The sequence below is a fragment of the Pleurodeles waltl genome, chromosome 2_2, assembly GCF_031143425.1.
Source record: "Pleurodeles waltl isolate 20211129_DDA chromosome 2_2, aPleWal1.hap1.20221129, whole genome shotgun sequence".
Lineage (NCBI taxonomy): Eukaryota > Metazoa > Chordata > Amphibia > Caudata > Salamandridae > Pleurodeles > Pleurodeles waltl.
Genome location: NC_090439.1, coordinates 1,071,668,785 through 1,071,693,246, shown reverse-complemented (window position 1 = coordinate 1,071,693,246; position 24,462 = coordinate 1,071,668,785). Strand labels below are relative to the sequence as shown.

General features: G+C 43.9%; 1 protein-coding gene across 19 annotated transcripts in view; it reads left to right on the top strand.

The window, feature by feature from the left end:
- PTK2 (protein tyrosine kinase 2) overlaps positions 1-24,462 on the top strand; it is a 758,583-nt gene that overhangs the window by 245,866 nt on the left and 488,255 nt on the right. For all 19 annotated transcript variants that reach the window (XM_069220826.1, XM_069220825.1, XM_069220824.1 and 16 more), the window contains one exon: positions 3,633-3,859. In XM_069220826.1, the coding sequence (XP_069076927.1) occupies positions 3,665-3,859 (195 nt within the window). In that variant the 5' untranslated portion in view covers positions 3,633-3,664. The remainder of the gene's footprint in view (positions 1-3,632; positions 3,860-24,462) is intronic.

Below are 24,462 nucleotides of genomic sequence, written 5' to 3'. Positions count from 1 at the left end.
CCCAGAATGCTTGGAAGTGAGGTGCAGTGCGAGAACTTTGAGTGTGTTTTAGGACAGTCACCAGAAGACCTGTAGAGGAAATACAGTGGAAGTGCCAAGGTGCAGAGCGAGTACCTGGAGACAGTATTTAAGGTAGTACCCAGAAGGCTTGGAGACGACATACAGCGCGAGCACCTGGAGATAGTTCTTATGCAGGTACAACGAAGGATTGCAGGCGTGTTGTGAGCACCTTGTGATTGTTTTTAAATCATAGAAGTAATCGTTTGCGGTAAAATGTGGTGGGATGTTTGCTTTAGTTTATATTAACCAAGAGACCATTCACACAACACCCGGCTGTTTTATTTATTTATTTTTATTAGTATATAGCAGCTGCAGGGCTTCTAATCACAGTAGGAGGCGATGGACAATTGTTAGGGTTGCGCGCACTTGACCATGTTGTAATCGCTATGTGGGCTTCTAAGCACACTCATGTCACGCTGTCACTTTCATTATTTTGTGAGGTTGCCGTTTAACAATCAATTGATTTCTTTTGTGAAAGGCATGCATACTTCATGCCTTTTTCGGTGTTTAGCCCTCCTCGAGCGCACTGGTAAACTACTGAAAACACACAAGGCTACGTGTTTTCAGCTGGTTATGGACTACTTTATTTTTTCATTTCCTGCGCAGCGTGAGCTTGCTGGGCAGAAGTTGAGCGCTTTGCATGACATCAACCTTGTTACATGGATAATTTCACTTTTGCTGGTTACATGGATAATTGCACTTTTGCCTGTAACATGGATAATTGCACTTGTGCCAATAATTTTAACTGGGAACGAACTTCTGTTTCCTTTTCTGTGTCTTCTTCACGCTCATGGCGACCATCAACTTGCATATGTGAAACTGCTTTGCTTTTCATTATTCGTTTGTGGCAAGAAAAGTCCAGTTAGGAGTTTACAACACTAATAACTCTAACTTGAGCAAACGCGAGACCCGTTGCATTGCAAATGCTTGTTTTTGAGACATGCTGTTGGTTGAGGCCGGCCGTTTGATTTAGCAGACTAGACCTCCGGGTAGGTCGCCAGGAGAGCATGCACATCACAAGGAGATGAGCATTTGATGTGGCAGTGTGTCAGCTCTGGGTGTATGTCAGGCTGGTTAACTTAACAATATTCTTGATATAGAGTTCATCTACCGCTGGCTGCAAATCAGAACCACACATTTATATTACGTTATTTTATACACACATGCATATGTATCTATTTAATTATATTTACATAAGTACTAGGGGTATTTGAAATGCGCGTAACTTGCTTTTACATAATGACAACAAACTGCATAATTATGTGAAATGCAGATACGTCTTTTTGTGCTGAATACTACATCCTTGTGTCACTTTTGGCCCAGGGACGTATTTAACAAAAAGTCCTGTGTACAACAACCACGTGCTTTCTGTTTTTCCCCTTACATTCATGGTAACATTTTACCGCAAATGGCACCATTCGCAGTAAATGTTTACAGTGAGTGGCACGTAATTAGATGAAATAGTGTAATATAATTTTGGGAATTTTGGGTGACATTCATAACATTTTCCCGTAATGACACACATTCTGCACATGTAATTTACATTTCACCCAGGCCAAATATATACCCATATATATTTGTGTGTGTGTGTGTATACACACACACACACACATATATATGTGTATTTGTATATACACACAAAACAATCTTAACACTACCCTTTCCTGAACCATGAAACCCATTACTACCTCTTAAAACCACTGGTTGCCCCGTAATGTTACCCATGTTTGAACCCTAAAAACCCTTTCCGCCCCACAAAGCTACCCTTGAACTCTAAAAGCACCTTACTACTCCTTAATGTTACCCCTCCTGAATCATTCAAAACCTTTACTGGTCCTTAGCTGGCCCATGTCTGAACTCTTTACTACCACGTAACTACTACCCTGAACACTAAAATCCCTAACTACCTGATAACCGTACCCTCACTAGAACTATAAAACACCTTAGTGCTGCCTATTCCTGAATACTAAAAAGTCCTTTCTATCCCTTAACTGCTAGCTCTTCCATTAATAAATAAAAAAAAACCTTTCAACTCGTTTACGCTACCCTTTCCTGAACCCTAAACAATCCTTACTATCTTCTAATGCTGCCCTTCTCTGATCCCTAGAATCCTATTATACCTTAACCATCCCTGTACTGTATACATTCTTTACTTCCTCAAAACTCTACCCACCCTGAACCCTAAAAGCCCAGTACTTAACCCCTCCCATTGATTGTAAATCTTTGTTGTAAAATGTTGTTGTGTTGGATGCATTGTAAAGGTTTATTGCCACCGGTGTGATAGAAGTGCACAGATTCACGTGACAGTGCATACCATAGTCATACTGTTGCCTCTTAAAATTGAGGTCTGGTGCCCTGAACATGTAAACAAAGCATGTGTTGTCATTTGGAAGAAGTAAAGTAGGCCCAGGTTGATTTGATTTTTCCTTGATAGCAGGGACTCCAGACTCTCTCCCGCTTCCATCATCTTTAGTGCCCTGTCTGCTGACCCTGTCTCTGTCGCAGTGCATCTGCTCACCTTTACTTTAGTGCTGACCCCAGTCTACTTCCCTACACTATCGTACTAAGCGCTGTTCCCCTCCACACTGCCCCGGAAGTGCATCAGAGCACTGCCCCGGAAGTGCATCAGAGCACTGTCCCAATTACTCTGTTCCTAGGGACCTATCATTGTCCTCTGCAGTGACCTTCACCCTGCTCTGTGGCTCCATATAGTGATTTGCAGCTGAAAACAAACTTTATTTGGTGTGCAGGTGCACACACGTGCGCAGGACAACAGATATGGTGGGTTGTTGGGGAAATCAAGGGAGCAGGAGTTAAGCGGAAAAAGTAGAGTGAAGTGGATGGTACTGTGGTTTCCCCACTTGTTATAGAACATTTTAATTTGAGGTCCACCTTATATTGCCTGTGTTGTGGTGTTCACTGTAATTTTACTCTCTACGCATGTCCTACTTGCCTCTACCCCTGATTGCTACTCTCCTCCCACTGGGATCACTGACAAGTAATGAGAGACAGAGTGACTGCTGCTGCTTCTGGGGTTTGTAGGAGATCAGTAGAGTTGGATCCGAACAGTGTGCTGAACCTCAAGAATGAAGCTGGTTCAGAGGTCAGGTGGGATGGATGGGCAGACGGTCCTGCATCCGGGACTTGTGGTGGTCTGGAGCATAGGATAGCTAAGGTGCTCTGATGGGCATCCTCCACCCCACCTCATATAGTCTTATAAACTTTGCAAACTCCATTCCATGCACACTACCCTCCCCGGAAGAAACAATCACACACCTTAGCGCTCCACAGAGAGCTGACACCATTGAAGTGAATACTACAGTTATTACAGGAGAACAGCTTCAGAAAGTCAGCTTTGTAATGACCGTCTACTCGCACAGTGACCACAGCAAGATGTAAATTGTTCTTTGAAATAAAAATCTTCAGTTTCTAATTGTAAATGTATTTTTTGCACCTGAGCCTCCTCAGCAGCGGCATCAAGCTTGGCTCTCAGACAGTTGATTTGCTTTCGCTCTGCAGTCCATCCGGTCTGTTAAAACACTAACGCTGCGGTGTCACCTCTTGTGTTTCAGAATATGACAGACACCTAGCATCCAGCAAAAACATGGCGGCCGCTTACCTCGACCCGAACTTGAATCACACGCCAGGCTCGAGCGCCAAGTCGCGCCTGAGCGCGGGCTTGGAGCGCTCTCCCGGGGCCATGGAGCGCGTGCTGAAGGTCTTCCATTATTTTGAAACCAGTAATGAGCCAATGACTTGGGCCACCATCATCCGACACGGAGACGCCACCGACGTCCGGGTAAGTTCGAGCCCGGCCTGTGGCATATGGAAAAAAATAAATGCTTAATATGTTTCGTGCAGCACGGGCTATTTTACAAGAAGATTTTCTATGTCATTTTCCAGGAGGTGGATGCACACTGTGGTCATTTCACTTGACAGGTCTTGACAGTCTAATTTCTTATTGTTCCAGAATTTAAGTGACGTGATGGAAATGGGAGGCTTATTGAGATAGGTGGACTCGTGGAAATAGTACTTTGCAAATGCAATATGGCAATAAGAGAGCGTGCTGGGGGTCGGTGTCATATTTTAAGTGAGACATATTAGAGGTGTCAGTGATGCGAAATAAGTGTCTGAGAGGGGAGGGGCAGGTTCGGACAAAGAACGCATGGGGAAGGTGGCAGCTGTAGACGAGGCTGCCAGTGGTCCTCGTGTTTCATGATGGAAACTGGATACCAGCCTTTTTACATTTGCCTGTTTCTCAGCAACCGATGCCATGTGTTCTTTTCACTGACATGACTTTACCAGAATTACCTGTCTCTGCCCGTATTTGAGTTTTTGCAAAGAAAACCGAAGCAAAGAAAATGAGTTCTTTACCTTCTAGCATTCGTTTGACACGAAAGGCGCTGTCCTGGGATGAGGTGACTTTCAGAACCAGGAGTTTTGCACCAGAAAGAAGGAACGGATGTACATCCTCCCGTGAATGTGCTCTCGTACCAGCCTCAAGCCCATTTACTGGTACATGTAGTGTTGCCGTGCATTGCTTTTTATTCAGAGGCACAGTTCGTATAGCTTTACACTCTGTAAAATAATGTCCAGTTATGTCTCAGGTTGGAGTAGCAAACTTGTATGTGGAAGTGAGCTGTTGCGTACCCTCCTTTCACTTTGAAACGTTAAATCCGCCACAAATGTTGCATTAATCTTCTTTATTAAAGATCACAGTACAAACAGGAAACAGGTCTGAAAGTAACCGAAGCTCATCTCTCGCACTCTACATTCTCACGAACCGTACTCCGTCACATAACCATACCATGTAATCCACTCAATATTCTAATAACTAGGTAACACAACTCCCTCCCCCATTGTACCACAAAACCCGAACCCCATTGTAACTATACCAAATTAGCTACATATGAACTATTCCTATGCCTAAAAAAACTAACTAAAATAAAATAAACATGCTAATAAAATCCATTATATTACATATACCTTTAACTATCCCGGAAGAACTCTTTTCCTTTTAACACCAACAGTATCACTTCCACTATCTCCTCACCTTCCACCAATTCCTCTTGTCCCATTCTTCCATTACTCACATCTTTCTCCCATTCCACCCCTTGTCCAATTTAATTTCCACTAGTATCAATACTATTGTCCATTCCATCCACATTATGTTCCTCCACATCTTGCGCTTCCCCATTACCAGTACCACTTCCACCCACATTACCCTTCATCCACATATAGGTCTTTTGTTCCATTCCACTTCCATTATCCTCTTCCATCCCTTTTACCGACAAAGACACCCTTTTCAAAGTCCACACTTTTCCATCCGTAAGTCGGACAGCATTCCGCAACACTACAACCACTTACTCTGATTAAAAAAAAACAAAAAAAAACGACTCTCCTTTTTAGGTACCCAACGGCTTTTTATTCTCACCCAATCTTCAACTTTTACCTGTGCATCATAAGCACCCTTGCTTTTATCATAGTATAATTTACTCTGTTCATGCACTCTTTCCAACAGCTCATGTACCGACACTGGAGACCACATTTCTACATCACTATTTCTTAACCAAGCTGGATTGAACTTACATCTGGCCTTCCTTCCTCTCATCACAAATGGGGCTAATCCAGTAGTATCGTTACTCGGAACCCTGTAAGCCCATATTGCTTTCTGTAACTCCAAATGCCAATCACACTGTTCATGCACTGCCTCTTGGATAACACTCTTCACTACCCAGTTAAATCTCTCCACAGTTCCATTACCACTAGGATTATAGAGTGAAGTGGTTTTATGCTTCACCTCAGTTCTCTCAAAATATTGTTTCGCCACATTCGAAGTAAATTGCACCCCATTATCACTTAATACCAAAGCTGGAATGCCTTCTGAAACAAAAACTCTGTCCATAAATTTTAATACCGTCACTGTGTCTATTTTTTTCACTATTTCAATCACCGGATATTTGGTAAATAATTCTATCAACACAATTACATATTCTTGGAGTTCACCGACCGGGCCCAAATATCTACTGCCACACATTCCAAAGGTTGCTCTGGAATAAGACCCTTGCTCATAGTAGGTTGCAAAGTACGTAAAGGTTTGTCAGCACTAGAACAAAGCTCACACGACCTCACAAATTTTTCAACCGCCTTGTCCATTCCTGGCAACCAGAACACCCCTTTTACTACTGCCTTAGTCCTTACAACACCAAAATGCCCCTTATGACATAAACTCAAAATCCTACCACGTAATCCCTGTGGTGGAACTACTCTACTGCCTCTTAAAACTACTCCATTATAAATGGACCATTCCGATCTTACCTCCCAAAATGGTTTTAATTCTTCTGAAATTTGTTCTTTCCTAGGCCAACCCTCACACAAATATCTTACCAGACTTTGTAATACCACATATTTTACCTGTTCCACCTCCCATTCCTTCCTCTTTATTGCTAGCTCCCCAGAATTATGAATCAAAGCAACCTTAAAATCATTCCGAGGGTCATCCTCACACACCTCCAATGGCATCGGAAAACATGACAATCCGCCAATACATTCTCTTTACCTGGCATATACACCATTTTGTATGCATCGTCTTTCAGTCTTATGGATAATGTCGCCATTCTTGGTGAAGCATTCACACATCCTTCTGTAGTCAATATTGGACTAATGGCTTGTGGTCACATTTTATAGTTACTGGCCCATCCCAAATAAACGCACGAAAATGGTCCAGTGCCCACGCACATGCCAATGCTTCTTTCTCAATAATAGGATATTTTGTCTCAGTTGGTGACAATGTATGTGAAGCAAAAAGGATAACCCTTCATTACTTGCGTCTGTTGTAATTGTACATTTCATATTTGGATCAAACCCACCCAAAGCAAGTACCTTAGTTAACAGTTCCTTAACATCCTTGAATTACATTTCCCATTTCATGTTCCACACAAATATTACATTTTTCTTTAACAGTTGATGAATATTATACGTCCTGTGATATATTTTGCAAAATACTCCACCATTCCCTAGAATGATCTTACCTCATCTTTATCTACTGGTGCTGAAGTGCCCATAATTGTTTCCACCAAAGAAGGTTTTGGTCTAATTCCTTCTTCACTAATTACATGGCCCAAATAATACACACACCCGCACTCTTGAGCGTCTCCAACACTGCTCTCAACCTCTTATCATGCTCCTCTGTCACTTCCAAATACCAATATATAATCTTTGAAAAATCTCACACCAATTTTTTTCAAAATAAATTGTTCATCAACCGTTTAAACACTGCGGCCGCCGTTGCCAATACAAACAGCATGCGTTTGAATTGATAGTAACCAAACGGTGTGATGAATGCTGTAAAACCTCTGGATTCTGATGTAAGAGCTATTTGATGATAAGCCGCTGACCGGTCCAACGCTGAAAACCATTTAGCTCCTTTAAGTGATGGCACCATTTCCGTGATATTTGGAAGAGAGAACTGATCTATAATAATGTTGCTGTTCACATAGAGTAAGTCAACACAAAGGCAATGTTCCCATAGCTTTTACGCGCAACCACTATAGGCAAAATCTAATCTGATCTTTCAATAGGTTTTATCACGTCACGTTCCACCAACTTCTCCAACTCCTTCACCACTTCTTCTCCGATTGGTATAGGAACCATCCTTGCTTTGTTTTTTTGGTACTGCATTTCTTCTTAACACGATACTGTGCTCAAAATTTTTTAATAGACCCAAAGTTTTTGTAAACACTTTCGGAAACTTGCTTATCATCTCTTTGGCCAACAAGTATCCATTGTCCAAAGTACAGAACTTTTTTCGAACTGTTAGGATCCAAAATATGTAAGTTCCCTTGATCTACACATCCAAGAATTGATGGACCGTGTTTAGCTACATAGAGCTTCCCTCTTGCCTTCCTGTCCTTGAAAGAGAAATCTAAACATCTGAATCCTAAATTGTCAATCTGTTCACCAGTAAAACTCTCGTCAGTTATATCTGACGGTGTTAAATGTGAGCCGATTTTTCCCTTGAAATCTTTGTTCCAGACAACCTCATTCACAATAGTAAATGGTGATTTAGAGTCAGCATACATGTTAATAGCTCCTCCACCTATTGTCATATCACACAGTGATTCAGTTAAGGACTTTCCTTCCCTTATGTTTAACGTACTTTGTACATTTTTAACACAATCGCCTTTCGAACTTCCTCTTCCATTTCACTCACATCCGGACTTTTTTTTTCCAGGATGCAATTGACTTTGTTCTTCATCCTTCTACACACTTTAGCAAATGTCCCACAATCTCACAATTACTGCATCTTTGTTTCACTGCTGGACAACTTTTACTGTATGCAAGATGTTCTCTGCTATCACACCTATTAACATATTTTGTCCTCTTCCATTTTTCTTTCTTTTTATAAAACTTTTAGCTCATCTCTGTGTCCTGTACTTTCCACTTTGCACTTGTACACACTTTCTGGATCCTTTTCCGAATGCTTCAACTCTGACGCACACCTCCCCGATATTTCAGCATTTTGAATAATTGCCAACACCTCCTCCAATGAAGCATCTCCATTGATCCATAACCTTTCTTGTATGGTAACATTATTTGTATGCATGACCAACTGATCCCTTAACAACTTGTCATGTAAATTTCCAAACTTACAATCAGTGGCCAACTTCTTCAATTCTGCTACGTAGTTATCCACAGTTTCATCTTTATTTTGCTTCAGTTGGAAAAATGTATACCTTAAAAAGCCCATGCACACCTTGGGTGTAAAATAAGTGTCCGTATCTTTCAAAGCTGCTTCATATACATTAACATCACCACTTATTACTGCCTTGGACGTGCTAGGAAAAGGTTTAAGTCCTAATGGTCCTAGAGAATGTAATATGATCCTTTTCTGTTGTTCTGCTTTCATGTCGCCCTTTTCATCCACTGACTCAATATAATTAATAAAATACTCCTTCCATTCTGTCCATATAATTGGTGGTTCAGACCCTGTCACCCAAAATGCTTAAGGGGGTTAATTGTAAAATTCTGTTGTGCCATATTATTTATTAACTGTCTAGTCTTAAAACTCCTGAAAGTTTTTTTTTTTTTTTTTTTAAATAAATGCCTGTTTCAATTTGCTCCGTTTATCCTCCTGCACACTCTCTGCCGGGCCATCTAGTACTCCTAAATTGGCCTCCAAATTAGGTCACCTGTATGACCTGCGTGTAACCCGCACTTGTCCTCACAGAGGCTACATGCGCGAGGTAATGTGCACACCCGTTCTCTCCCTTGAAGTGAGAGTTCTGATGTGCGCGTAACTTTAAACAACGCGCATTACAACCGTTGAATTGCTGCTCACGTCGGATTAACTGCTCACCACAAAATAAGTGTGTCCTTTTTCTCCTGTTGAATCACTCCTGCCTCGAGTTGAACTGGTAGCAGACGCTCCGAATGCTGCACGTATTCTCACATTTGCCACGGCTTCATGAAATGTGATTTCTGTCCGTATTCGCGTCTTCTTCCCGCTCGTCGCCAAATTGTTGTGTGCTCCTTCCTTTCACTTCAAAATGTTAAATCTGCCACGAATGTTGCATTAATCTTCATGAATAAAGATCACAGTACAAACACGAAACCGGTCTGAACGGTAGCGGACACGCATCTCCTCTCTCATTCCACATTCTCATGAACCATACTCCGTCACAGAACCATAGCATGTCACCCACTCAATATTCTAATAACTAGGTAACACAACATGTGCCTCCTCCCAGTTAATCCACATAATATTAATTAGTATTAGGGCCTTAAAACATCAGTGCCTGTATATCCCGCTTTTAAAGGTTAAAACTGCATCTCTTTCTGTTTCCCAGAGTTCTTCGTGTTAGGGACATTCATTATGAGAGTAAGGTGAGCATGTCTGCGACTCTCTGCCTGGTCCGGATCCCGCATTTGTGAAGATTAACCATTGCCTTGCAGTACTTAAGTTAAGGGCATGGTTCCTCGCCAAAAGAAGCTTTGCTGGCACAAAACTCAAGCAGTGACAAAGTCAACGCATCTGGCTCGTCTGTAATGCACATGGTGCTTTCATGCTTGCAGAACTCTCAACAGAATTAGCTTTTGCCGCTCCTACGGTGTATTTTCATTGGCGCGGTGTAAATATCTGCAGTATGCTGCAGCTCTGTATTTGTAGCATGGATTGCATTAGTGCTGCCAGCAGACTGCTAAAGCTAAATGCTGTTTGTAGCCAGAGGCAAAGAATGATATTCATGATGAGAACTTAGAAGTGGCATGTAAGCGGCCTGGGCATGCCCAGTTTCCTGTCAGGAAGGGAGGTCTGCTGGGTTATATCATAGCTGGTGCTTTGTAGAGTTTGTGACATATGAAGATTAAAGAGCACGTGGCAGATGAAATTATCAAAGTAGCATAATAGAGTCTCGGATTTTTTGTGGAATTATCTTCATTTGTAATCTTGATGAGCTGCGAAAGCATTATTGTCCCTGATTGTGAGGAAGACGGCAGTGATGTTCCAGCGTTGAGGATAGTACGGCATGGCGACCCAGATAGAAGAACATAGTACAGCAGAATCTGATTGACTTGTATCCCATATCAGCTGACTGAACTGGGGTGGGGTGGATTGTATTGCAATAGAGTGGGTGGAGTGGAGTAGAGGGTGGTGGGTTTGAGTGAGTGGGGTGGATTGGGGTGCAGTGGATTGCAGTGGGATGGATTGAAATGTGGGATGGATTGGATTGGAGTGGGGTGGGGACAAGTGGGGTGGATCGGATTGATTTGGGTGGATTGGAGTGGGGTGGATTGCATTGAGGTGCGGTGGGGTAGATTGGAGTGCGGTGGGGTGAGATGGGGTGGGGTGTACTGGGATGGTGTGGAGTGGACTGGAGGGGTTGGATTGGATTGGAAGGGGGTGGATTGGAGTAAGGTTGATTGGACTGGTGTGGATTGCCCTTGCTGTTGTTCGGACGCTGCCGGAAAACATTGCGAGATCTGAGTTCCGTGAGGCGCCTCCGGAGTACCGCTGGACCCCCTGCTGGAGCCCCGTTGAGGACCCATGGAGACCTGCCGGAGACCCGTGTGTAGACTGTTCCAGTTGTGCCGGGTGCCAGACAGTTCGGAGGTGGGGCGGGAGCAACCAAAGATTGAGGTAGGCGTGAAGGCAGGCGGCTCAGCCTGGGAGGCCTGGCAGGCGAATTTAGCCGCAGAACCTGCTCTTGGCCCCAGGCCCCATACCAGCAGTAGTATCTGTCTGCACAGACTTTACAGATTGTTGCTCCCCCAGTTCATCAGATGGAGGCGGGAGTCAGGTGAGCTGGGTGTGCCGGGTGTGTTGGTCTCTGGGTGTTCCGGGGCGTGTTGGACTAAGCTGTTGTCTGCCATAGCCACTGTTACCGTTGCCTCAATGTACCTGCCAAGCCCCCCCCATCACCTGTCCCCGTGGGCCATGGTCAAAATTGCGAGCCCTGTGAATTTTTTAGCACTTTTGTACCGGTGTTGAGAGGCCCCCACAATTAGGACGGTGTATGATTTGCAAAAGTGGTGCACAAAGGGAAAAAAAAAAAAAGAAAAAAAGGGAAAAACATTAAATTACCCCCGGCCTTCCAGAAGTAGCCCAAACTCGTCATGAGGCTGGGTAAAGTAAGGAAGGATCCTGTTGCAGCCCGAGGCGCAATAACAGCAGCAGGAGAGGCCAGGGCGGTGGCTCAGCACTCAGTGCCACAATATTCGGGGGGGGGGCCCACACATCCATCCCTCCACCGCCCTCCCCCCCCCCCCCCCCCCCCCCCCCAGTGTGTTCAGCACTCTGAGGCTCCTCATCGCTCCACCAGGATACTACTGCCACATTGCCAAAATGCAGTGCACTGAAACAACATAAGCCCTCGCTGCTGGATTGTTTAAAAAAGAAACCCCTCGTTGTGGCAACGGAGGATTGCACGACAAACTGTCACTCCCCTCTGACCTTGGACATAGTGGAGAACTCAGAGGAGAAGGCATCACTGGTGCCCTGTCTGTCAGGAAACGCGTGCCATAGTCTCCTGTTCCAGGTGGCCGTACACCCCCGAGGGCCCTGCAAGTTCTGTAAGCCCCATTGAGGTGGGGTCAGGAGTAGGGGCAGTCCTGTGTAAACAGTCAACCACCCAGGAGGACTGGATCATTGATCAGTAAAATGGCAAATTACTGCTGACTGCAATCCCCTGTCACCGTTTTTCATACGCCACGGACTGGGATGTGGAACCAGGGGGCCAAGCCCTCCAGTCCGATCTCAAACCCATGCCCATGAGTCAGACGGGGAAAGTATCATGCCCTGATACAGGTTCAAGGGCTTACCCAGCAAGGAGTAATAGGGGAAAAAAAACCTTTGCAAACCACGAAACAAAAGGAGGAGCACCCAGCCTGTTGTTGTCGCAGCCTAAGGGCATCAATCACCGCAGCAAGACCCGTGTGGGTCGCCTGCAATGAGCATTGCGATTTCCCCGCCTAGGGTCACCGTGGCTACGTCAGTTGGCCGCATGGAGGCAAGCGTGCCAGCTCAAGCTGTACAGGCAATTGTCTACGGCAAGAAGGATTGATCACCCCCCCCCCAGGATCCAAAGGGGTCAGACAGGGATGGTTTAGCAGCTCCCCTGGCCATTAGTGATGCTCTGTGCCCAGAGGATGCGGACTCTGCTGGTATGTCAGCGACAGCTCCATCAGTGCCTTTCCTACAGAGCCCAGGTCGCCGCCCCATAGCCGTGTCAACATACACTCAAAATCACACAGTTGAGGCACGGGAGATGAGGCAACAGTCTATAATGAGTTCCCCGGGCTCAGGTGCCCACGCTCGCTTAAAATTCCTCACCTGTTCTCCAAGAGTTACACCGGACCGCAACTTTACAAAATTGCTCCTCGTAAAGCAATGCCAATCAAAGGGTTCTCGTGATACTTTAAGTAGAGGAAACATCCATTCAACAAGCCATTCCAGAATTAAATGTCATTGGTTCCGGGGATATTACATCAATTGATTTTCTCCCACAGATGGGGATGCGGTCGGGGACAACTACACTGATGACATAGGCCACAGCTGACTTGGCACAGGCAATTTGTGGTAAAAAGGATGCCTTCGATTCCTGGGGCGTTACGATCACGCCGTACCGTTCTCCTGACTATCCTCTGCTTCTGTTGATTGCCCCCAGCATTAAGTCAACAATAGTGCTGAAGCCATTTTCAATCTTAAAGGGCGCTCAGGGCAGGCTCAGCACCCCTAACATTGCAGGAATGTCTGGTACGAGTACCCGACTGTGGGCCAACTGGGACTGGTTGCCATCTGTTCGGTCACAAAGGCCAGTTGCATGAATACCACAATGGGGTCCTATTGGGCCTGGTGCGAGGGGCTGTCCCTGTGCTCTTGGAACATCAATGGGTTGTCACGTCAACTTGAATCCATGGAACTAATATCTTTCCTCAATGATCATGACATTATTGTCTTGCAGGAAACGGGCGGAGAAGGAGAACCCACTGATGGGGTTCCACGAGTTCTCGGAATCCTCTCAACGAGAAAAGAAAAGTGGCCAAGCCAAGGGGTGTCTAGCTATTTATGTTGCTGTCAAACTTATAGGGTACATCACCCCACTGGGATGGAAGGAGAATTGGGTCCAGGGGATTAAGATTGATAAGGGGACCTCCCAGCAATCACTTACTATGATTAATGTTTCTATAGCACCTGGGATAAAGGAGAAAAGAGGGAAGTTGACCCGGCTAATCCAGTTGCTGGGTGACTTAGTAGGCGATTATCCACATGCTGATTTTTTGGTTATGGGGGACTTTAATACAAATTTATTTCAGGACTTGTTGGAAGCCCCGCATCTTGGGGGTAATTATCATCTCTTGGATCAGATAAGACCTAGGGACTGTCCATACAGTGTCGTGTGAGAAAATGTTATTACACTCTTTAACAGCATGTGGTTCAAAGCCACAGCAAGCCACAGCAAGATGTACCACTGGGCTGGACGCGGTCAGATGGGCACTCTTACTCATATCTAGATTACACCTTCTGTAACATGACATTTCTTTCCTCCATAAAATGTTTTCGGATCTGTTCTCGCTGTGAGACTGATCACCGCCCCCAGATAGTAACTATGAGATCGAACTTTGACTGTCATGTCGAGGTACGGGCGGTGGGAGGCGGTGTGTGTTATGAGGCATTGAAGCACATTCGATGGAGCTCCTCCTCAGGAACTATCATAAAAGGAGAGTGTGCCAACTTTTTTGGTCCAGATAAGGCTGACTGACGATCTCTCATTGAGCAGTGGGACAAGTTTAATTCTTCTTGTATTTTATCAATACCAGGGACCCGTGCACAACCTTGTTCCCCATCCATCCACCATGATCCTCTGGGATGCTTGATTTAAAGAAAGCACAGAACAGGGTTGCCAGGGCATTTAAGAAGCACTCCGACTCTGAGGTGCTGACTGTTAAACTTAGAGAGGCTCAGAAAGCGGATAAGAAGGCCTTTTTATTTTTTTTTAAAACAGAGGCGCTCAAATATGTTCTGGGAAAAACTCCTTCGTGAAAGTAAGGATTCAAACCCACAGAAGTTTTGGAGCCTTGTAAATGATCTGACAAGGAACCAGTGGAGATCTGGCTCCTCCAATATTGGGGAGAGTGATTGTTTTTTTTTTTTTTTTTGGACAAACCACTTTGCTGTTTGTGACTTGGAATGTACTGAACAGGGCAGCGGTTGCAATGGGTCAGATGTTCCTCGGGTCAACCAGCACTGCAGGGGGTTGACTGTGAGCCCCCCACCCTGGAAGTTGGGTTTTTCTTCCCAATGCGGTTTTGCCACATAATTGACAGGGCAAGATGGGATGGTGCCCATGGGCCTAACGGTATTTCGCATGCTGTGTTCAAACAGGATGCCCCTTTTTGGGCGGACCATTTCGCAAGCTTGTTTGATCAACGTCTTTTTTCTTTGAGGATTCCCGACTCATGGTATTGTGCTATCATCCATCCAATTTACAAAAGTGGCTCAAGGTCAGATCCAGCCAACTTTAGGTTAATAGCTCTCCTCGATAATGAGGCCAAGTACTACGCTGGCCATCTTCTAGAGGACCTTCGATTCTGGGCTGACTGGAATTGCTTAATATCCATCTCCCAAACAGGGTTCTCAGCCACTACAGGTACGTCCCTGAATCTTTTAGCATTGTCCATTTTGATAGACAAGGCACGAATTTCGGCCTCTGTTACTTCGTCGAATTTAGGACGGCCTTGATCGGGTGCCCAGGCATGCTCTTTGGGCAAAATTACAACTTTGGGGTATTCCTCCTTTGCTCCTGGGGGCCACTATTGAACTACATACCGACACATGGATTTGCATGAAACTAGGAGACAGTTGCTCTGTCTCTAGAAAAATTCCAACGTTTTGCGGGTTTAAACAGGGTTGTGTCCTTGCTCCCCTGCTATTTATTTTGCATTTTTCCGATCTGTCATCTGTACTCGATTCTGTCAATTCACAGCCCCCCAAAATTGGGGGCTTGCGACAAAGCCATCTGCTGTATGCAGATGACCTGACAATGCTTAGCTATACAAGGGTTGGCCTTCAACGGCTGCTTAATAAACTGGCCTCGTATACAGCTGAGAACGACCTTGAGGTAAATCTGCTTAAGACAAAAGTGGTCTCATTTTGCAATTGAATACCAGTTGGTTTTATAAGACTAATAAGCTGACCTCTGACTCATCATATAAATATCTGGAAGTGCATCTCGATTCCAGAGGCAGCTTTGTCATCCAAAGGAAGGAGATAGAAGCTAAAGCGGTTGCCCTGCATGTTGCTTTCGCAAAGTTATCTAGATCATTGAGGGGCCTAGTTTGCTCCACCTTTTAAGTTTGAGTGTAAAGCTCATCCCCTCACTGTCTTATGGTCGAGAAGCAATGATGGATGTTGGCACCAGGCTACTAAATCGTCTGGTCATCAGGATCTATAAGAGGGTCCTCTACCTATCGCAAACTGCATCTCCTGCGCAGGTGAGACTGGAATTTGGGCTTTTGGACCAGCAAGCTGTGGGTGCCGGGGCGTTTTTGAAATTCTGTCATAAATTGCGCGGGGCAAAGACTGGCAGTTTAGAGTCAGGATTATGGTGGGAACTAAGCGCACATGAAAGTAAAGGGTCATATCTCAGCTTTTTGGTTAACTGCAGACAGTTACTGGAAGCCGATGGGCTCTGGGTTGCCAATCTGTCGCAAGCAGCATTTAATCAGGGGATTAAGAAGAGTGTTCAGCTCTGGTCTTATCATAGTGACTGAGCTCTTTTAGTCAACTGAGAGCACGCCATGTCAGTTATCAACTCATTTCATCCAGGTTCTCCTCTGGGCAATCTCTCTTGCACTTATGGCATCCACCGAAAAGAAAAATGTATGGCACTGAGGATGGGTGACTGGGGCTTCCAGAAACATGTACTCTTGGTGCTTAGAGCCAGGGGAGGGAAGCACGTGTACACACTTTACCACATTATTAACGTTGTGTACACTTCACCGGTGAAACACACACCTTTTGTAATTTCAATAACGCTCCATTTTATGCGTGCACCAGAACAATGTGTGTATGGTGACACGCACACCTTTTACACCGTTATTAATACTGTTTGTGCTTGGCGTACGTACACGGAGATTGAGAATCACCGGTGATACGCACACCCTTTGCTATATTTTTAAGATTATACTCAACACAATTTTCCAAATCTAGAGTGAGAATATATATATATATATATGTTCGATGGCATGTGTAGCTGCAGATATACATCCTTTGCATTGTCTGCCGTCTAGTGTTGGGGTCGGAGTGTTACAAGTTGTTTTTCTTCGAAGAAGCTTTTTCAAGTCACGAGATCGAGTGACTCCTCCTCTCCGTGAAAGTGCGCATGGGCATAGAGTCCTTTGTTAGATTGTTTTCTTTCCGCCGTCTGGTTCGGACATGTTCCTTCTTGCTCCGGTAGATCTCGGTTCAGTACTATCTGAACTTCTCTATCTTTTCCTTCAACGTCAGTATAGTTTTCGAGCGTGTTTTCTAACCAGACTTGTTACGATTGTAGCGTTGGGATCGGTTAAACGCCCTTTCAGGTGCCTGCGTCCTTCATGGGCCATCTTGGACCTACTGCATCACAGGCTCGTGGTTCGGACTCCATTTTGATTCTGCCCTCAGTGCCATGCCAAGTTCCCATACACCGCCCAGCACTCGGTGTGTAAGCACTGCCTCTCTCCATACCACAAAGAAGAGGCGTGTCGATCCTTCTGATCCAAGACGACTTTACGGAATTGAAGAGCAGGATGGCTAGAGATGGCATCGAAGTCGACAGAACAAACACCTGACATTTTCGGTGAGCAACAGGCGCAAACTACAGTCTCCATCCCAGACTCCGACTCTGACTTTGACTCAGATGGGGACAGCCAAGTTATTCCTGCGGTGCAGTACGTGAGTACACCGGCCCCTTCCCATCACCAAAAATAGATTAAAAAGTCACAGAAGGCCTTGGGCCCACCACTGCTTCTCAGCCATGGTTCAACACGAAAACTACATTTCGTTGACTGACCATCAGGTTCAGTGCGAAAAAGGCCAAAACGCACTCCACCGAACAGACTGCCACGCCTTTTTCGGGATCGAGTCATAAAATGGAAGCTTCCACATCAGAACTGAAACGGCTACAAGCCACCTTGGAGCTGAAACATCCAAGTTCCTCTCTTCCGAGCAGAAAAAACTTCCATCTACTGCAGAAACCACATTTTCGGCCCGTTTAAAGCAGCCTATCACCAAGCTTTCGGAGCATTCATTTGTAGGAAGCAAACAGGTTCCATCTCCAGAAGAGTCAACAGCCATTAGACCAATTCAGATATCCAAGCATAAGGAGGAGCCAAAGACAGTGCATCAGCCTTCTCCACTGCATTCGCCTTTCCTTTCCACATCTCCACCACCTCACACCCCACCACCACCCCCTTCACTCACGCAGTTTTCTGTCTCCTCACACAGGGATTATATGGGTGAGAATCCTTATATTATGGACCCATGGCATATGTACCATTCAGATCCAATTCCATCTAACAACCCTGATCTGTATCCCACAAGGCCATCTCCACCTGAAGACACCAGGGCCTATAATTGGGTCATTTCCAGAGCAGCCACATACTATAATGTGCAGATACACTCTGAGCCCATAGAGGAGAATTTCCTATTCAACACTCTTTCCTCTACACATAAGCAGTACCAATGTTTGCCAATGTTACCAGGCATGTTAAAACATGCTCTTGACATTTGTAAAGCGCCAGCAAAGACTAGGGTACTAACACCTAGGGTGGATAAGAAATATAAAGCTGTACCATCAAATCCAATTTTTATAGCACAACAATTGCCACCTGATTTCATCGTGGTCAGGGCAGCCAGGAAAGGGGCGAACAGTTAGTCCGGAGGGGATGCTCCTCCCCCTGATAAAGAAAGCCACAAATTCAATGCAGCAGGCAAAAGAGTGGCAACTCGGGCTGCAAATCAGTGGAGGATTGCCAACTCCCAAGCTCTTTTAACCAGCTATGACAGGGCCCATTGGGACGAAATGCAAGAGTTCCTTCAATACCTCCCTATAGAACACCAAAAAAGGGCACAGCAGGTAGTGGCAGAAGGACAAGCTATTGCCAACAATCAGATTAGATCTGCACTAGACACAGCTGACACCGCAGCTAGGGGAATTAATACTAGTGTTATGATCAGAAGGCATGCTTGGTTGTGGTCCTCAATGTTCAAACCTGAAATACAGCAAGTGGTCCTTAATATGCCATTTAATAAACAGCAACTATTTGGACCTGAGGTGGATACCACCATTGAAAATTAAAAAAGGACTCCAATACAGCAAAACTCATGGGTTCCCTTTACACAACACCTTTTCGGGGCACTTTTCGTAAGCCTCAATTCAGAGGAGATTTTAAACCCCAAACATCAGAGGCCTCTACGTCCCAACAAAAACAGGGACAACAATATTATTCCAGGGGGTCTTTTAGGGGCTCCTATAGAGGACACTATTTCATAAGTAGGGCAAATCCTCTGCCACAAGAGTTGCCTTCACCTCATCAAAGCAGTGACTTTCTCTGTATCCCCACACAGCACACATCTCTTGTGGGAGGAAGACTGCAATATTTCCACCGTTATTGGCAACAAATTACATCAGATCAATGGGTACTGTCAATTAGCCACAATAGTTATTGCCTAGAACTCATCTCCACTCCACCAAACATTCCCCCTCGTTCACACAGGCTTTCTCCCGAACACATTGTTCTGTTGAAACAAGAGGTAGAATCTCTTCTACTCAAAGGTGCAATAGAGGTAGTATCCATCAATCAACAAGGAACAGGAGCATATTCTCTATACTTCCTTATACCAAAAAAGGGTGGCACTCTCAGACCTCTCGATCAGTATATTCTCTCAGAGCATTTCCACATGGTCACTCTTCGGGATGTCATCCCTCTGTTACAAAAACAAGACTACATGACCGCATTAGATCTACAAGATGCTTACTTCCATATTCCTATACATCCAGCACACCGCAAGTACCTACGGTTTGTAATAGCAGGCAAGCACTACCAGTTCAAAATGCTACCCTTTGGAGTAACAACAGCATCAAGAGTATTTACCAAATTCCTAGCAGTCGTTGCAGCATACCTCAGAAGATAGTGCATAAACATCTTTCCCTAGCTAGACGACTGGCTAATAAAAGCTAGTACCATTCAAACTTGTCAATGGCATACACAACATACAAACAATACCCTACACCGTCTAGGGTTCACAATCTATTACCAGAAGTCTCACCTTGAGCCAGCGCAAATACAAGCATATCTGGGAGCAATTCTGAACACTTAGTCAGCATTAGCTTATCCAAACCTACAAAGAATTCAAGCGTTCCACAGTCTCCTATCTCCACTCCAATACAGTCAACCTTGCACAGTAAGATTTATCATGAAACCCTTGGGAATGATGGCATCCTGCATATCAGTAGTGCCCAATGCACGTCTAAACATGAGACCCCTGCAACAGTGTATCTCACAGCAATGGTCTCAGCGAAAGGGTCAACTTCACGATTTAGTGTTGTTGGACCGCCAGACTTACAAAACTCCGCAATGGTGGAATCACACCAACTTATCAAAGGGGCGGCCGTTTCAAGACCCTGTGCCCCAGACCATAATCACCACAGTTGATTAATGACATGTTGGGTAGCCCATCTCCTCAGTCTTACAATACAGGGAGAATGGGACTCAATCCATCAGACTTACCACATAAACCACTTGGAATTGCTGGCAGTGTTCTTAGCAATCAAAGCATTCCAGCAACAGATCACACACAAGACAGTCTTAATATGGACAGACGACATGACAACAATGTATTATCTGCAAAAATGGGGGGAAACACACTCATTCCAATTGTCCCTTCTAGCACAAACAATTTGGAAGTGGGCAATTCACAGTCGCATTCACCTACTGGCAGAGTACATCCCAGGGATACACAACCAACTAGCGGACCTCTTAAGCAGGACGCAGCAACAAATACATGAATGGGAGATTCACCCACAAGTAATCCAACATTACTTTCAGGAACACCAAACATAGACCTTTTCACAACATGCGAAAACGCGCATCCAGGTACCCACACGCTCGATCAAAGGGCAGTGCTCAATGGATCAATTGGTCAGGGATATTTGCTTACGCTTTTCCCCTCTCCTGCTAATTCCGTTTATAGTCAACAAGATCCAGCACACTTCCCTCACTATGATACTCGTAGCTCCTGTGTGGGCACATCAACACTGGTACACAACACTATTGGATCTATCTGTAGTACCACATCACAAGCTCCCAAACAGACCAGACCTACTAACTCAAAACAATGGTCAAATTACACATCCCAATCCCAGTATGCTCAACCTGGCGATTTAGCTCCTGAGGTCTTAGAGTTTGGATATCTACAGCTTTCATCAGAATGTATGGGCATTCTAAGGGAAGCACGTAAACCTACAACTAGTCAGTGCTATACAGCTAAATGGAAACATTTTATGTATTACTTTCAACCCAAAAACATTAGTCCACTTAAAGCATCCGTACAGGATATTGTATGCTATTTGCTTTACTTACAAAGAGCAAATCTTGCATATTCATCTATTAAAATTAATTTAACAGCAATATCAGCCTACCACCAAAACAGACAGCATAACTCTCTGGTTAGAATTCCTGTCATCAAAGCTTTTATGGAAGGCCTTAAAAGAGTTAATCTACCTAGAGCTCCACCTGCTCCAGTCTGGAATTTTCACATTGTGCTCACTAGGCTTATGGGTCTGCTATTTGAACCCATGCACTCTTGCACACTTCAGTTTCTCTCATAGAAAGTTGCTTTCCTGGTAGCAATTACTTCCTTAAGGAGAGTAAGTGAAATTCAAGTATTCACTTTAGAAGATCCCTTCTTCCAAATTCACAAACGCAAACTAGTACTTAGGACAAATCCAAAATTCCTACCCAAAGCGGTCTTACCATTTCACATCAGTCATGAATGTAAAAATCACAAAGCAATGTTATAGATGTGGCAGCAGTTTTCATACTACAAAATATAATAAGTGTATAGCAATTAACACAGTGTAGAAAATGTGGCAGGAAATGTCATTTTGCCGTTGTATTCAAACAAGGTAATAAAGAGTAGCAATAGTAGAGGATACATTTACATATCAAATTTATGAAGATCGAATACTTAGTGTGGGCAACATAGAAAAAGAATAAGGGAGAAGAGAAAGGCTAAAAAGCTGAATTTGTAGTTAAAGGAGAGAAAGTTAATCTAAGTATAGATTCAGGATCCATGTACACCATTATTCCAGAAGCAATGTTTACAGAAAAGTGGGTAAATGAAAAATGAAGCCCTAAATATATTAATCCAGGAGGATATCAGGGTGAGAAAATAGATTTGATAGGATGTATGGAAACCACAATAGGGTATGAAGAAAGACAAGTTCAGGGAAAGGTATACGTAGCAGTAGAGGGACCACCAATTCTAAGCTGGGCATATCAATTTGATCTTGGTATAATTGTGAACCCAAGGGCTCCCAGTCAAGTGATGGTTGTAGATAATGCTTCTATAGATACTATATTAAATGAAGCTAGTGAAGTTTTTAAAACAAATTAGGCCATTTGAAAGGATATGTACAAAAGATTGTGTTGAATCTTGATGCTATTTCTGTACAGCAAGAGGTACGTCGAACATTTTAGATGGCGAGAGCGGCACTAAAGGAAATGCTAGATGACATGCTTTCATCTGGAATAATTGAACCTGTGGAGACGTCCAGGTGGATATCTCCAAGATGATCACAGAAAAATCAGATGGAAAATATAGGTTGTGTGTGGATCTAAGATCTTTAAATCAGAATGCGGTAGTAGATATTTATCCGCTGCCAAACATTAATGAACTCATTTTGGCTTTAGGAGGAGGTAAATATTTTTCAAAATTGGACTTGGAGAATGCATATCACCAAATTAGACTTCATGAAGATTCAAAACCTCTTACAGCATTCATCACCATGGAGGGCACCCTCCAGTTCACACGTATGCCGTTTGGCTTATGCTCTGTAGCGAGTGTATTCCAGAGGATGAAAAATTAAGTTTTCAGAGGAATGTCCAACGTTTTAAATTTCCAAGATTACATTTTAGTTTTTGGAGACTCTGTGCAACAACACAATATGGTGCTCAGGGAGGCATTAAATAGAATCTTGGAAGCAGGTTTGTCTCTTCGAGAGAGAAATGCAAATTTCTGGTTGACAAGGTTGAGTACTTGGGATATACCATCACTGCAAATGGAGTAAAACCAAAGGAAAACTTGCTGGATGCAATAAGATTGGCCCCTCCTTCCAAAGACCAGGATCAATTGAGATCTTTTCCAGGTCTCCTAGAGTTCTATGCAGAATTTGTTCACAGGTTCTCTGAAAAAACTGTTTGAGATTGTTGTTGAAGAAAGGTAACAACTTTGAGTGGGGATCAGAGCAACAAAAATGTTTTGATCAGATGAAAGAAGAGATCTGTAATGCTGGCATATTAACACCATTTAATACTAAGTTCAACTTGATTCTTACAGTTGATGCCAGTGCCACTGGAATAGGGGGAATTCTTTCACAAGTTCATGGAAAACAAGAAAAAACATTGGCTTTTGCCTCTAGAACACTCACTACTTCTGAACCTAATTATTCTGTCATTGAACGTGAGGCTCTTGCAGCTCCATGGGGGCAGAGTATTTTAGAACCTTCTTGTGGGGGGACACAGTTTTTAATACGAACAGGTCACAAACCTTGGGTAAAGGTATTATTATCGGGAGGGGCTAGGAAGGGTTCAGCCAGACTGGCTAGATTAGCTGCTCGTCTTCAAGAATATTGTTAAACTTTTCAACATATTCAGGGATGGAAAAACTGTCAAGCTGATTGTTTGTCACGTTTATCTTTGGATTAGCATGTTGTGGATGCACAGGCAGTACAGAAGAAAGAGGGAGCTGGAGCTTCAGTACATGATGTAGTAAACACTGAGGGTGCACAAGCTATCACAGTACAAGAGTGGGTTAGAGAAATGAATTCGGATACTACACTTAAGGAAGTAAAGAAGTTAATTCTATTGGGAGGTAGAAGGGAAAGTTCTGTAGCCATCTCAGTTAGACCATATGTAAACGTTTTAGAGAATTCGCCGATGCGCAGCAATGATGTGATTATGAAGGGAGACAGATTTGTTCCTCCACAGGGATTATGGTCAAGTTAATAGAAATAGCAAATGAAGGACATTTAGGACAATCCAAAACAAAGATGATGTTAAGAGCAGATTGGTGGTGGCCAGAGATGGTTAACCAAGTAGGTGATTGGATAATGAAATGTGGTGTATGCAAGGAGAGTGAAAAACGTTTGAGAGTTTGAAGACAGACAGACATGGGTCATATAATAGATCCAGGTAAGGCTTGGCATACATTATGTATGGACTTCATTGGACCTACGAATGAGTTAGAAGAGATTTTGTGATATGCCATGGTAGTAGTGGATGTGCATAATAAATGGCTTTTAGTAAAATGTACGAGAGAAGTTTCTACAAAACTACCATTTCACTGTGGAAGAGCATTATGAATGAAGAAGGTGTTCCCATGGTGATCATAACAGACAATGGGATACCATTAACATCTCATGAAAGGAATTTATTTTTTAAGGCAAGAGGGATCAAACATAACCGTACTGCCCTTTATAATCCACAAAGTAATGGTGTAATGGATAGAGCCAATAGATTAGTTAAAGGGGCCATCCAAATGGCTTCGGACAGTCATCAGGATGTTAAAACTATAATAGAAGAGTTGGTCTGGGCTTATCGCACAACTGCTAATGAGGTTACCAACAAAAGATCCCTTTTAAG